Source organism: Dendrobium catenatum, unplaced genomic scaffold, assembly GCF_001605985.2.
Source record: "Dendrobium catenatum unplaced genomic scaffold, ASM160598v2 fragScaff_scaffold_586, whole genome shotgun sequence".
Lineage (NCBI taxonomy): Eukaryota > Viridiplantae > Streptophyta > Magnoliopsida > Asparagales > Orchidaceae > Dendrobium > Dendrobium catenatum.
In genome coordinates this window covers 941,404-953,940 of record NW_021319048.1, presented here as the reverse complement: position 1 = coordinate 953,940, position 12,537 = coordinate 941,404, and the positions used below count along the sequence as shown (strand labels likewise).

General features: G+C 36.8%; 1 protein-coding gene across 1 annotated transcript; it reads left to right on the top strand.

Moving 5' to 3' along the window:
• Positions 1–5,540: 5,540 nt before the first annotated feature.
• On the top strand, positions 5,541–7,227 carry LOC110111897. Its single transcript, XM_020843955.2, has 2 exons — positions 5,541–6,125; positions 6,953–7,227. The coding sequence occupies exons 1-2, from the start codon at positions 5,699–5,701 to the stop codon at positions 7,030–7,032; spliced, it is 507 nt and encodes a 168-aa protein (XP_020699614.1). The 5' UTR covers positions 5,541–5,698; the 3' UTR covers positions 7,033–7,227.
• The last annotated feature ends 5,310 nt before the right edge of the window (positions 7,228–12,537 follow it).

Genomic DNA, 12,537 nt, shown 5'->3' with positions numbered 1-12,537 from the left:
AGCAAATGCAAAGGATTTACTTTCAAATCAATTGCAAGTTTTATCAGTACCCTGTGGTCTTCTTACTCCATTTGGGCAAGGTCTAACATCGACCCTTAAAAAAGGCAAGTAACGTCTAAAAGATAGACCTTCTTCCACTCTTTTGATTCGGAATATACGCGGCGTTCCACCCCCTCCCAATCAAGCAAAATCAATCCAGGGGATTCGATATCGACCTCTCCACACAGGTAACGTCGTCGAGCAAAGGCTTCCGACATACAACCTACGGGAAGGTCTTACACTTCCTGGGTGGATTCTCTCAACCTCTTCACAACAGAGTTAAACGTCGTCCGAGCAAAAGTCTCTGACATACAACCTCGAAAGGTCTCACATCCTTTGGGTGCGATTCTGCTCGACCTCTTCCACCAGGTACGTCATCGATGCAGGGCTCTGAACTACAACCTCAGAAACGGTCTCGCATCCTTGCGTGGATTCTCTCAACCTTTTCCACACAGTAACGTCATCTCTAGAGCAGTGGCTTCGACCGACATACAACTTGCGGAAAGGTCTGCAACAATCCTTGGTGATGATTCTCCTCTCGACTCTTCCACAGGTTAACGTTCGTCGTATGCAAAATGTCATCCGACATAAAACCTCGAAAGTGCCTTAACAATTCCTTGGCAGAGTTCTCTCTGACCTTTCCACACAGAGGTCAACCGGTCATCGAAGCAGTGCGTCTGACATAGCAACCTCGGAAAGGTTGTCTTACATCCATTGGTGGAAGTCTCTCGGCCTCTTTCCTACCCACAGGTTAATCGTCAGTCGAGGAGCAATAACTGTTTCCGACAATTACAACACTCGTGATAATGTTCTCAAGATCATGCTTTAGGTAGATTCTCCCGACCTCTTCCACACAAGGTTAACGGTCGTCGGAACAAATGTTTCAGACATACAACCTCTGGTATAGGTACTCATAATACCTTGATGATTCTCCCCGACTCTTTCAGCACAGGGTTAACAAGTCAGTCAGAGACAAAGACCTTGATACGACAACACTCAAAGAAGGTCTCATCTGACTTCACTTGTAGATTTTCATCTTAGTAAATGAGATTCCTCTCTTCTATATAATGAAAACATCCACGAGCAAAGGCTAACATACAACCTCCGGATAGGTCTCTTAACATCCTTGGTTAAGCTAGCCCAGAATGCCTGTTAAGGGACTTCATTCCCACACTATACTTACCACAATTACTATAATTTCTTGATAATCTTCTTGAATTCCTCCTGTTGCTGATCTTAGTGCCTTGTATGTCAGGATCTTTTCAACTGTGTAATATCACCACGATGCTTCAAGCGGACTTCTGCTTCTGCAACTTCTCGACTATACTCGGATCAAGCAGAAAGACCCTTTCTCGTCGTCGAAACACTTCTGGCTCTGTCTGCCGAGCTATGATCTTACTCTGTGTCGACGCGACTTTGCTGCTCGACGAATTCCGTCGGTCTTCCAACGACCAACCGCTCTTTGAACCTTACTACCCGACGTTGGACTTCCTGCTCATCAGCGGAACTTCTACACCGACATCGGATCTCTGCTCGTCAGCGACTTTTGACCCGACTTCGGACTTCGTGCCTTCAGCGGACTCCTACTCGTCGGCCAGACTTGCTGCTCATCGACGAATTCTGTGTCGGTCTTCTAACCCCGACGTGACTTCTACCCGATCGTCGACTTCTCCTGTCGTCAGACTCTTGCTCGTCCTAAAACCCTACACCATCGTCGGATTTCTGCTCTGTCACAGACGTCTACTCATATCGAGTCGCAACTTCTGCCGCGTCGACGAAACTTTTCATCGGTCTTTCTTACCTCAAGGCCCGTACTTCTACCGATGTCGGAGCTTCTCCTTGTCGTCGGACTTCTCCTCGTCGCGGCGCTCACTACTCGCCAGCAAAAACTTCCGCCCAATATGCAATTCAAAATCCAGTAATGCCTGCGCGCTGAGGAGCGCTTATATCGAGCAGGTGAATATTTCCCTGCTCGCAGAATTAGCGGAAGCCTCAATTCCGCCAGAGGAGCCGTGGGAGGAGGAAATCCCGTAACCCTGCCCTGAGGAGGACGCTATTCGAATAGGAAAAGATCTTTCCAACTCGCAAATAACGGAAGCCTCAACGCAGTAATGCCGGAGCGGGGAGAGGAAATCGCCGTAGCTTCTTGCCACGCGGAGGAGGGCGGCTAATGTTCGAGTAGTGGAAAATCCAACTCGCAAATACACAGAAGCTCTAAACCGTAAGTAAGCCGGAGGGGGAAGTAGAAATCCCGTTAGGACTTCAGGCACGCGAGGAGGGCACTATTGAGTAGGAAAAAATTTCCAATCGCAAATAACGGAAGCCCTCACCCGTCAGTAAGCCGGAGGGAGATGAAGAAAATCCCGTAGGTCTTTCTGCACGCAGGAGGGGCGCGGCTATTCGAGTAGGAAAAAATTCCATACTCGCAAAATAGAGAAGCCTCATCCGTCAGGTAAGCAGGTAGGGGGAGGAAGAAAGTCCCGATGAGGTTGTCTACACGCGAGGAGGGCGCTATTCGATGTAAGGAAAATAATTCCAACTCGCAAAATTAGCGAAGCCTCAGCCGCCAGAGAACTGCGGAGGGAGAAAGAAAGAGAAGGTGCAAGTTTTCTAAAGGCCCTGAGTGGCCTATTTAATAGGTTTGAGAGAATAGGAGGGACGTTATCACAATTTTAGTATTCCTATTTTTCATAATTTTCTTGAATTTTTTGGGAATTTCTTGCGACAAAAAAAAAACAAAAAACGGATTTTCTAGATTCGTGGGCCCACTTTAAGCGTGCAAAGCCAACCGGCCCCTCTCCGAAGACGACGCGACCGAGCGCACCGCATCCTACGGGTCAACCACGCGGCGGATCGCGGATGAGGCCACACACGGCCGTGGGCCCGGCAAGTGCCGGCTGCGGCAGCGGCTGTCGCGGCATGCGTCAGAGCAGCGCGGCGAAGCACGCGCGCGAAACTGGCTTGCAGCGGCGCGGTTCGAGCCCAGCTGCGCGCCGGGATTGCGGTTTTCAGCCCAGTGCGCTGCGCCGTTCGGCCCAGTGCGAGCGGCCGGTCAGCCCAGGCGCACGGGTTCGACCGATGCGCGCGCACGCGGGCAGCGGTTTCCGCGCACCGGGCGGCAGCGGACCGGACCGGCCGGTTCGGCTCCCGGCCCATTTCCGGGCCCTGTTTTTCGCCTCCGGGAAACCAAATCAGACGTTTATTGGGTCTCGAACACGGGTTTTGAGGCCTGAACTCGAATTTCGGCACTTTTGGCCGTTTGGACTCCCTAACACGCTTAAAGATCAATTATTGAGTCACTCCCAAAAATCTTTAAAATTTGTGTGCATATTTTCGGACTCCTTAGCTTCGATGTCCGAAATAGGGGGGCAACTGATTACCATACTCAAAAAATAATCTTGATATCGGGCACGATCTCGATGCAAAAAGCTAAGTTGGAAAAACTAATCGAAATAATATGTGAACACCGAACTCCGATATTCACGAGCTTATAGTCAAACCGAGACGTCTCGAAATACGAACCACAACACAAGATGAATCCATCCAGCCCAAAATGAGTCCAGATATCCATGGTTTCAAAGCACTGTTGGAAGATTCAAACCGCAATTTGAAGTTAACCAAAACGGTCTCCGATTTTGACGAGCTATACTCGAATGAACGGCTTCGACGGAGAAAAATCCAACAGCCCCTAAGATCATCAATTCCACATATTAAGGCCTTTCAAATGACCAGACGAACGAGATGATGTATGATCATAAGGAATTCGATACTCGGCCGTCCATTTAAACCACTCCCATTCCTTCCTTGAATCTCACGCCTATTTACGGGCTATGTCCACTCCAGAAACTATAAATAGCCCGTCATCTTCTACCCAAGGGGACTCAAGTTGAAGAGATAAAAGAAAGAAAGAGGAGAATAGGGGAAAAGGAGATTTCCACCTCCTCGAGCCTACCCGGAGCCTCTTCCTGTCGCCTGAGACGCGGATACTCTGCCGTATTTTCAGAACAATAGAATTCTGCACAACTTTCACTGATGCTGAAATCTCTTCCAATTAACTAACAGAAGTTCCCTCCTGACGCCGAAACTCTGCCCTAGTGAAGCTGCAGTTCTCATCTCTGCCATCAAAGACGCCGGACGTTCTAGACCGACTCAGACCTTCACTCCTTCGCCCAAGTTTCTACCCGACGCCGGACTTCTACCTGGTATCAACTTCAGTTGGACGTCTATGCGAAGAATGCATTTCTTTTCATTGCTGTGACTTCTACCTGACGCTGTCATACTGTTCTTCGTCGTCAGACACATCCTTCTACTCCGTCGTCAGCCGCACTGCGGTCCTCTGGACTTACGTTCGCCGCGACTACAGTCTTCGAGCATCCCGTGAATACGGTCCTCCTGACTTATGTCGCCTGCGACTATAGTCTTTCCGACCTCCATCGCCCGCCGACTACTGTCCTCTGCTTACGTCGCCGTCGACTACAGCTTCGTCAGCCAGTTGACTACGGTCCTCTGACCTAACGTCGCACGCCGACTGCAGCCTTTAACAAAGAGCGAATTACGCCGGATCAGTAGCTCTTTGTATTATACATCATGTAATGTACTCCATTCAAGATGATACAAAATCAAGCTAAGCCTTCTCCCAAGGAAAGGTTCTCTATTTGTAATCGACTGGCAATAACTAGTGCGATTTGTTCAACTGAACTAGGCCCGCGTGGTATTTTCCCCCTTTTTTTACAAGGGTTTCCACGTAAAAATCTTTTGGTGTCTCATTAATATACATAGAACCATCTCTCCTTATCTGATTGCGTTGCGGATTTGCTAGCGATGCTAAGACGTTAAATTATGGTATTTCGTCTACCGTCGAAACTCCTGGACGCAACAATATTATTATAATTTATATTTATTGATATTAATAGTATTATTATTTTACTTTGGCTAAAAAATATAGAAAGTTCCTACATAATATATGTACTATTTAAATTTATCATAAGTTGATTTATTTCATTATAATTTAATTACTAAAAAAACACATATTTTACATATTCGTTTATACATAAAAATATTTTAGTATTAATATTTATTATTCAATATATTCAACGATATTGCATTAACTAATTTTGTTAAAAAGTCCTATTTAAAATAATTATAAAAGAAAGGGAAAACGAGAAATGACGTTTTAATTTTTTATGAAGCTCCTTAATAAATAAAATTGTGCAATATTTAGCCGTTTCCAGCGGTAAAGCCATTAACTTCAATAGACTCAAGGTAATTAATTCTCCATTAAAATTAAAATTTTTCTAATTTTAAAATAAATTTAATATCTAAATACACGTTTTTAAGAAATATTAATTATTAATATATTAAATGTATTTTAAAAATAATATAATAGTATATAAAAATTTTATATTATATTTATGTCTTTATTTATCATAATTAAAATTTGATCAATAATTGAAAAGCTTCCTTTTTAAGAATTAACGTCAAAGAAACTTAAATAAATACCTGACCCGAATCGTGGCGCGGGCTATCAGAAGCAACCTAACGGGACCGCCTCAGCATCTTCCTCACGTCTCACTCTCCTCCTTCCCGCCTTAAACCCCTCCCGAGGGATCTGAGCTCGCAGATCTCCTTCCCCTTCCCGATCGAGGGAACGGAGACCACCATGACCACATCAATCCCTCCCCCACCTCCGCCGTCGCATCCTTCCCCGCCAGCGATGTTCCGGCGCAAGGCGCTCTTGAAACAGAGGTCGTGGTCGCCGGAGCTGGATTACGAAGAATCCTGGCAGCGCCGGAAAAGCCTCTCTCGCGATCGACGCAATCGCCGCTCTCCGTGTATTACCGATGAAGACATCGACGAGCTCCGTGGATTCCTCGATCTCGGACTGGTGTTCGGCGATGGATGCCCTAACGGCGGAGATTGTTCTAAGCGGTTATCGAAGGCTTTGCCGGCTCTCGATGAGTATTTGGCGGTTCGCCGCGCTTTTCGTGGATCGATTGCTAGCGGCAGATCGTCGGAATCGGATTCGATATCTTCATCCGATGGCTCTCCCGCCGAAAGCCCCCTTTCGATCTTTGCTATATCGCCGAGTAATTTTCTTTCCTTTTTTGTTCTGTGTTTCCTTTTTTTTATTTTGATTAAATAATTAACGAAGTAGATAAATGAATATACAATTCGCAGTAGATTTTGTAAATATTCTCCGCCGCCGGCGGCCCCGCCGGAGAACAGAAACGCATAGCGATGATCTGTAGACGTGCATGTATTAAGTACGTTTAGTTGATTTGAAAATCTTGTTTAAATGAGTAATTAACATAAATTAATTATAGTGTATTCAATTATAGCTATTATAGTAGATTCTTGTCATTAACATTTTTACATCAGGATAGCTGAAAAATAAAAAAAATTACATCAGGATTTTCTAATAAAACTTTTTATATACATTACTAATTTTAAAATAAATTTAATAATTTTAAACTCATTTCTTGTCACAAAATTTAAAAAAAAAAACATAAAATGCTTATCTTAGATAATAAAATATAGTTAGTAATTAATGTGTTATGAGAAAATGATCGAATTGGTTCACAGACTTCTTTTGATGGATAAAAATATTTTTGATGATATAAAATATTAATTTGATTCATTAACTTTTTAAATAATGATCCAATTAATTATTTCATAGAATCATTTAGATTTTTAATTAAAGAGTCAAAAAAATTAAAATAATATTTTTAAATAATTTGGATCATTTTAATCTTTTATAGAGTCACAGAATTATTTTAATATTTTATTATATTTACAATCCGAACCTTATCGTTTAAAGTTTAACTTATACTCATGATAGATAATTATTGATTGGTTGAGACAAATTTAGTTATTATTTTTATTATTTTTTAAATTAAAATTGTACTTATCTCAGGTGAGAGCCAAGAGACACGGCAAGCGGGTATTAAACGGTGGGCTCGGCTCGTGGCTTTGGCGGCGCGCGACTGCTGCTGAATTCGAATATTCCGACGAATATTCCGGCAAAGTATTTCATGTTTTTGACTGTTCGTTCTCCTTTATTTCCTCTTTTTGGCCGTTTCTATTGAGAAAATCTCCAAACTTATTTGAAAACTATCAAAGTCATATCTGTTTTATTATCCCCTCTCTCTCTCTCTCTGTATATTTATATAAATCTCCTGAGTTGTAACTGCTTACGCATTACTATTCACTTATGCCACTAATTTTTTATATATTAAGTATTCACGATAATCTATCAACTCATATTAATGTATCAATGCATCAACCTAGTTTTTCATTTATTGTATTAATTTGAAAATAATTTATTATCTTAAAAGAAAGCTTTTCTTAAAAATTTTAACAACGCAAACTTTGCATTATTCTATCATATTATCTTTAAAAAAGATAAACAATAAATATTATTGTTGCATGATGAAACATTCTCAGCGCCAGCGGTAGAGAGAGAAAAAATCTAACTTATTAGCTTTGTACGAAAAATCAACACACATACAGATAAAGAGAAGAGCTGCGAGCCTGCGAGAGTCATAAGTGATAGAAAGATTCTTACGTGGAAAATCCTAAAAAGGGAAAAAAATGTAGGGGTCGGACCCAATTGAAATGATTCCATTAGTATTTGCAGTCAATTACAAATGAGGCCCTTCGTTGGGGAGAGGACTTTGGTTTGATGTTGCAAATATACATCATATAAAAAATAAAAAGCTTTGAGATTTCAATGAAATGACCTTTAGTATAAAAAATTGCGAAAATTGAACTCAACTTTCGGCTCAATTTTTATAAAATTTAGTCAACATTTGAGTGATACAAAATTGACTTCATGTATTACTATATAAAAATAATACAAGAAAATTATGATTGCAAAGCCCTATTAACTATTTGACATGTTAAAAGTCAACTATTGAGTTTCTAAGAAGTCACTAGCTTGGCTTATGTTGAAGGTCAAATACTTGCATGGATATTATATATATAGTTTCTCATAGGAAGTCGCCTTTCTTGAATAGTCATTAGGACCGACTTTATAGAATTTACTCGTTACAGTTGCCTAACATAACACGCTCATATGACTAAGATCATAATCATCTTTTTTACGCAAATTCATTTATAGACTAGTGAGTATCTCTTGAACTTTGCCCTAAACTTTAAACCCTAATCCCTAAAATTTATTAAGATTAATAAAATATTTATTAATGATTACATAAAATTTGATTAATCATTTATTAATGATTAATTAAAAATTTTGATTAACCAGTATTGTTTTATTCATATTTGTTTTTTATTAATATATATTTCATCATAATTTTAATTAATGTATTTAGATGACTTTTTATGTAACTCAATGTATTTATTTAGCAATTTTTTTATAAAAAAGTAAGAGACTTTTAATCACCATAACAAAATATTTAAATTACAATAGATTTAAAAATAATTGAATAACATTTAAATTTTCACATCATATATGACATAATATTTTTTTGACCTAATTTATATATATTATATATATATATATATATATATATATATAGTATAATTATATATATATTATAATATATATATATATATATTATATGTATATATAGGTGTAAAAAACATAAGAATTTGTGCCTATTTATATTGCAATATTCTATCTCATAAATTAGAAATATATTCTTCTTTTTTTTTTGGAAATTAAAATAATAAGAATAAGAAGCATGATTCTAGTGTCAAAAAAAAAAAGAATCAAGAGTAATTATAGCTCTAGTAACTCTAATTAATAAATAATCAATATTTCAGTTATCTTTAGTTCCGGGAGAATCCAAAATCAATGCCAAATCTTCATGAAGTTTTTTAATGCCATTTTCATAAGGGCTGTATTCGATCAGTGGAATCATTAGCAATAGTTTCAATCAAAATAAAATAAATTATATTTTCTTTCTTAGTAAATGCCGAAAAAAATAAAACAAATAAAATTATATTTGGCTGCCTAGGATATGAGGAAAAAAAAACGATATATTCATATTCAACCCGAAAATATCAAAATTACGTGTTAGAAAATTTAAATTAATGATTTATATTTAATATGCATTAATAAGTGGATTATATTCGCATTAAATAATAGTTAATACCTCTTTTATAGCCAATCGCAACGTTATTGGGAGTTTTGATGGTACCATTTCATTTTATTGGAAAAAGGCTATAAGCAAAAAAACTATTTAAAGCCTTTCTAATGTATTTTAAATTAAAATTAAAATAAGTTAAAAAATAAATTTATCAAATTAAATAACATATATAATATTAAATTTTGATATTAAAAATAGTAACTAAAAGTTTTTAAAATTTGTGATGATATACTTAATTATTATATTTGTGTCATCGCTTATATTTTTAATAATATTTTAAAATTGTAAGATTCTTTTTGGAACAGCTTTTTTGTTTTATAAACAATTTTTTAAGTACAAAATTTACTAAATTCTAATTTTTGTACTTAAAATTTATTTCATAAAATAATAAAAAATTTATCTTAAATAAAACCTAAGTCTGGTCAAATATAAATGATAAATTTTAAAATTTTAAATTTTAAATATATTTTTAAAAAAATACTAAATTAATAACATAATGCGACCAACAAAAAATATATTGCATTAAATGGCAGATGTGGATGAATTTTTGAGAATAAAAAGGCTTTGTGGGCCCGTTTTCATGCAATAGTTATCGCTATTATTTTATTTATTTTTACATAGTAAACAGAAATATTTTAAATTACGTAAATAGGCAGCCCTCATCCGTAGAGAATACGTGGTAGCGACTACCTCGCAAGTCGCAATACAGAGATTAATTATTTTTTTAATAGGTGATTGTAACAGTCGGGTTAAGTATTAAAAAATCTAATTAATTAATTATTATGTTAATAAGATGTAATTAGTTTAAATAGATTAACTGATTAACTATTTTTATCTCTAAAGGATAAATTATATGCTAATGAAATCAATTTCAATCTATATTGTACATCTGGCTTAAGTTTGTGTCAAATCGGTTCAAATTAACTCGAATTGATTTAAGAGAAGTTAACTCAGGTTTTGCTTGGGACAGCTTTCTAATTGCTTATTAAAAAACAATTTTTAAGTTATAGTTAAAAATTTATTTGTATTACTAAAAGCTGAATATTAAGAAGCAGTAAAAAAGTCGTCCCAAACAAAACCTTAATCTACTAGATCTCAAACTTTCGAGTCTGCAAGATAACTTGTCTCAAATAGGCAATCATGGATCCAAAAATTATCTAGTAGACGAGTAAAGCTTATAAGTCGGCTCTAGCTATTTAGCCCTATAATAAATACATTTGCCCAAAATTCAAAGGAAAAAAAAAAAAAATTAGTTCACTTTCAAAATTACACCCACATTCTTATTTTATTTCCAAACTAAAAAAAACATCTTACATGATTAAACCTCCAAATAGCCGGCATTTTAGATATATCTATGAGATCAATTCAGACACGTATATATCAACCAATATATCGTTTATTAAGGACGTGACACGTCCAGATTGACCTCCGGACACATCTGGACACTCACCGTAATGACTTTTTCCTGGCACGGACATGTAGATCAGCAGCATCGGTGAGGGATATTTCTTCCATAAAGTAATTAAAAAAAAGATAAAATATTTAGTGGATGCAATGTATAAGAGCGCTGGGCCAATAGAATTCTTATACAAAATAGACCACTTGAATTGCTACAAGATAAAATAAAAATTTTATAAAAAAATTAATAGAAAAAAATTATACACTTTAATGCTTTATAGTATAAAAAAATAAATAAAATATATATTATGGCTAGATTTAAACGTAAAAAAAGTGAATGAAATGTGGCTTGCCAGAGATTCTCGTGACTTCGTCGCAGGCCATAGCCACCTAAAAGTGAAGAGGGGCCCATTAAAGGCAGCTCGTGAGCTTTCTTCTCCTAAAATATACGTGCGTACGTAGCCACAAATACTGTAAGACAAGAGAAATTAAAGAAAATAATAAAAAAAGAAAAAAGGTAGAGATTTTTAGAGGAACGTCAGGAGATTTTCATGTGCACCACCTCACTATTTTTGAGTAGATAGAAATCTACGTCAGGTGTTTTTTTTTTTTTTTATTATTTATTTATTTATTTATTTTTTACGTCGGGTGTTGATATACTTTAACCTAAAAAAATTTTGAGGATAACTCATCTTGATTTGTAGATTGGGAGGTTAGACTATATCAAATAAGAGATATTGGATTCGAGTATTGTGTATGTAATGTGTGTGTGAGTCTGACTTAATTGACATAAATGTCCCAAAAAATAAAAAAAATTTGAGGTGTTAGAATAGTTTGACATGTCAGATTCAAATCTGATTCGTTATTTCTCAACAAAAAACAAACTCGTTAAATAAACGGGTCAAAAATACTAACTTGAACCTAACTCACTAGCAACTAAAAGACCCGAACTAACTTGTTAACTCATTTTAGATTAAAACAAAAAATGGTATAGCCTAAACAAATAATTTTTATATTTATTAACTACAAAGTTTAGGATATTTGAAAATAAAAATGAAGATAACACTCACAAAGGTCATGTCTTAGCTCGAGACCTTTGTCACCCAACGACTACGAATATTATGACCACTGTAGCACAACTACGATCTTTCGACCTCAGCCGCCCGATTACGATCATTTTAACATCCATCATCGGCCAACAACGTTTCACAACTTGAAAATTTTGAAATAAAATTGAAAATGATCGAAAATCTAAATTTTTATTTGAACTAGAGCGCTGTGTCGCTTAAGCTTGTGAAGCTTCAATACTAAGCCTGAGAGTGTAACAACATCACAAGATATATGTGTGGCATTGAAGGCACAATTCTAAAATTATTATGAATTCAACATGCATGCAGTGCTTCGATATTGGGTAGTGGCATTTCTGCTCTACACATTTTTTTTAATGTATATTTTTTTCACCATTTCTCTCCGCTTATTCCACAAGCACCGCGACTTGCCGTGGAAGGAAGAAAGAGAAGAGGAGGAAGGAGAGAGTGATTTTTGACCGCCGATTCGTTTCGCACCATATTGATGATTAATTTATTTAAGTGATTTAATAGCTTATATGGACTACATAAAGGAGAGTTTTTTTTTTTTTCACAATGGATTTTAAAAAGAACTAGATTTATCCAACTCTTTTTGCTATGGGAAGAACTATAGAGGCATACATTTGTGTAAGGGAGATAGGGAAATTATATTATTTAAAATTTAATGTAACAATAATGATGGCCCTCTCTCCAAGTGTTGTAGAACACTTATTTATTAATGAATATTTTGCAAAAGAGGACCACAAAGATCAAGATGGTGGGGAGAATATATTGACCCAAAACAAAGGTACCTAGAGGGTATAAAGGTACATGCTAAACTTTTTATTTTCGCAAGAATATTGCACGTCGTCATTCCATTAATAACTTTCGTCAAGATCTCATCACAAGATCATGCATGATTT

Excerpts from the sequence above, each read along its gene's own strand:
- LOC110111897 (XM_020843955.2), top strand. The coding sequence starts at position 5,699 with ATGACCACATCAATCCCTCCCCCACCTCCGCCGTCGCATCCTTCCCCG. Across the intron at positions 6,126-6,952 it reads GATCTTTGCTATATCGCCGA|GTGAGAGCCAAGAGACACGG; the intron begins GTAATTTTCTTT and ends TACTTATCTCAG.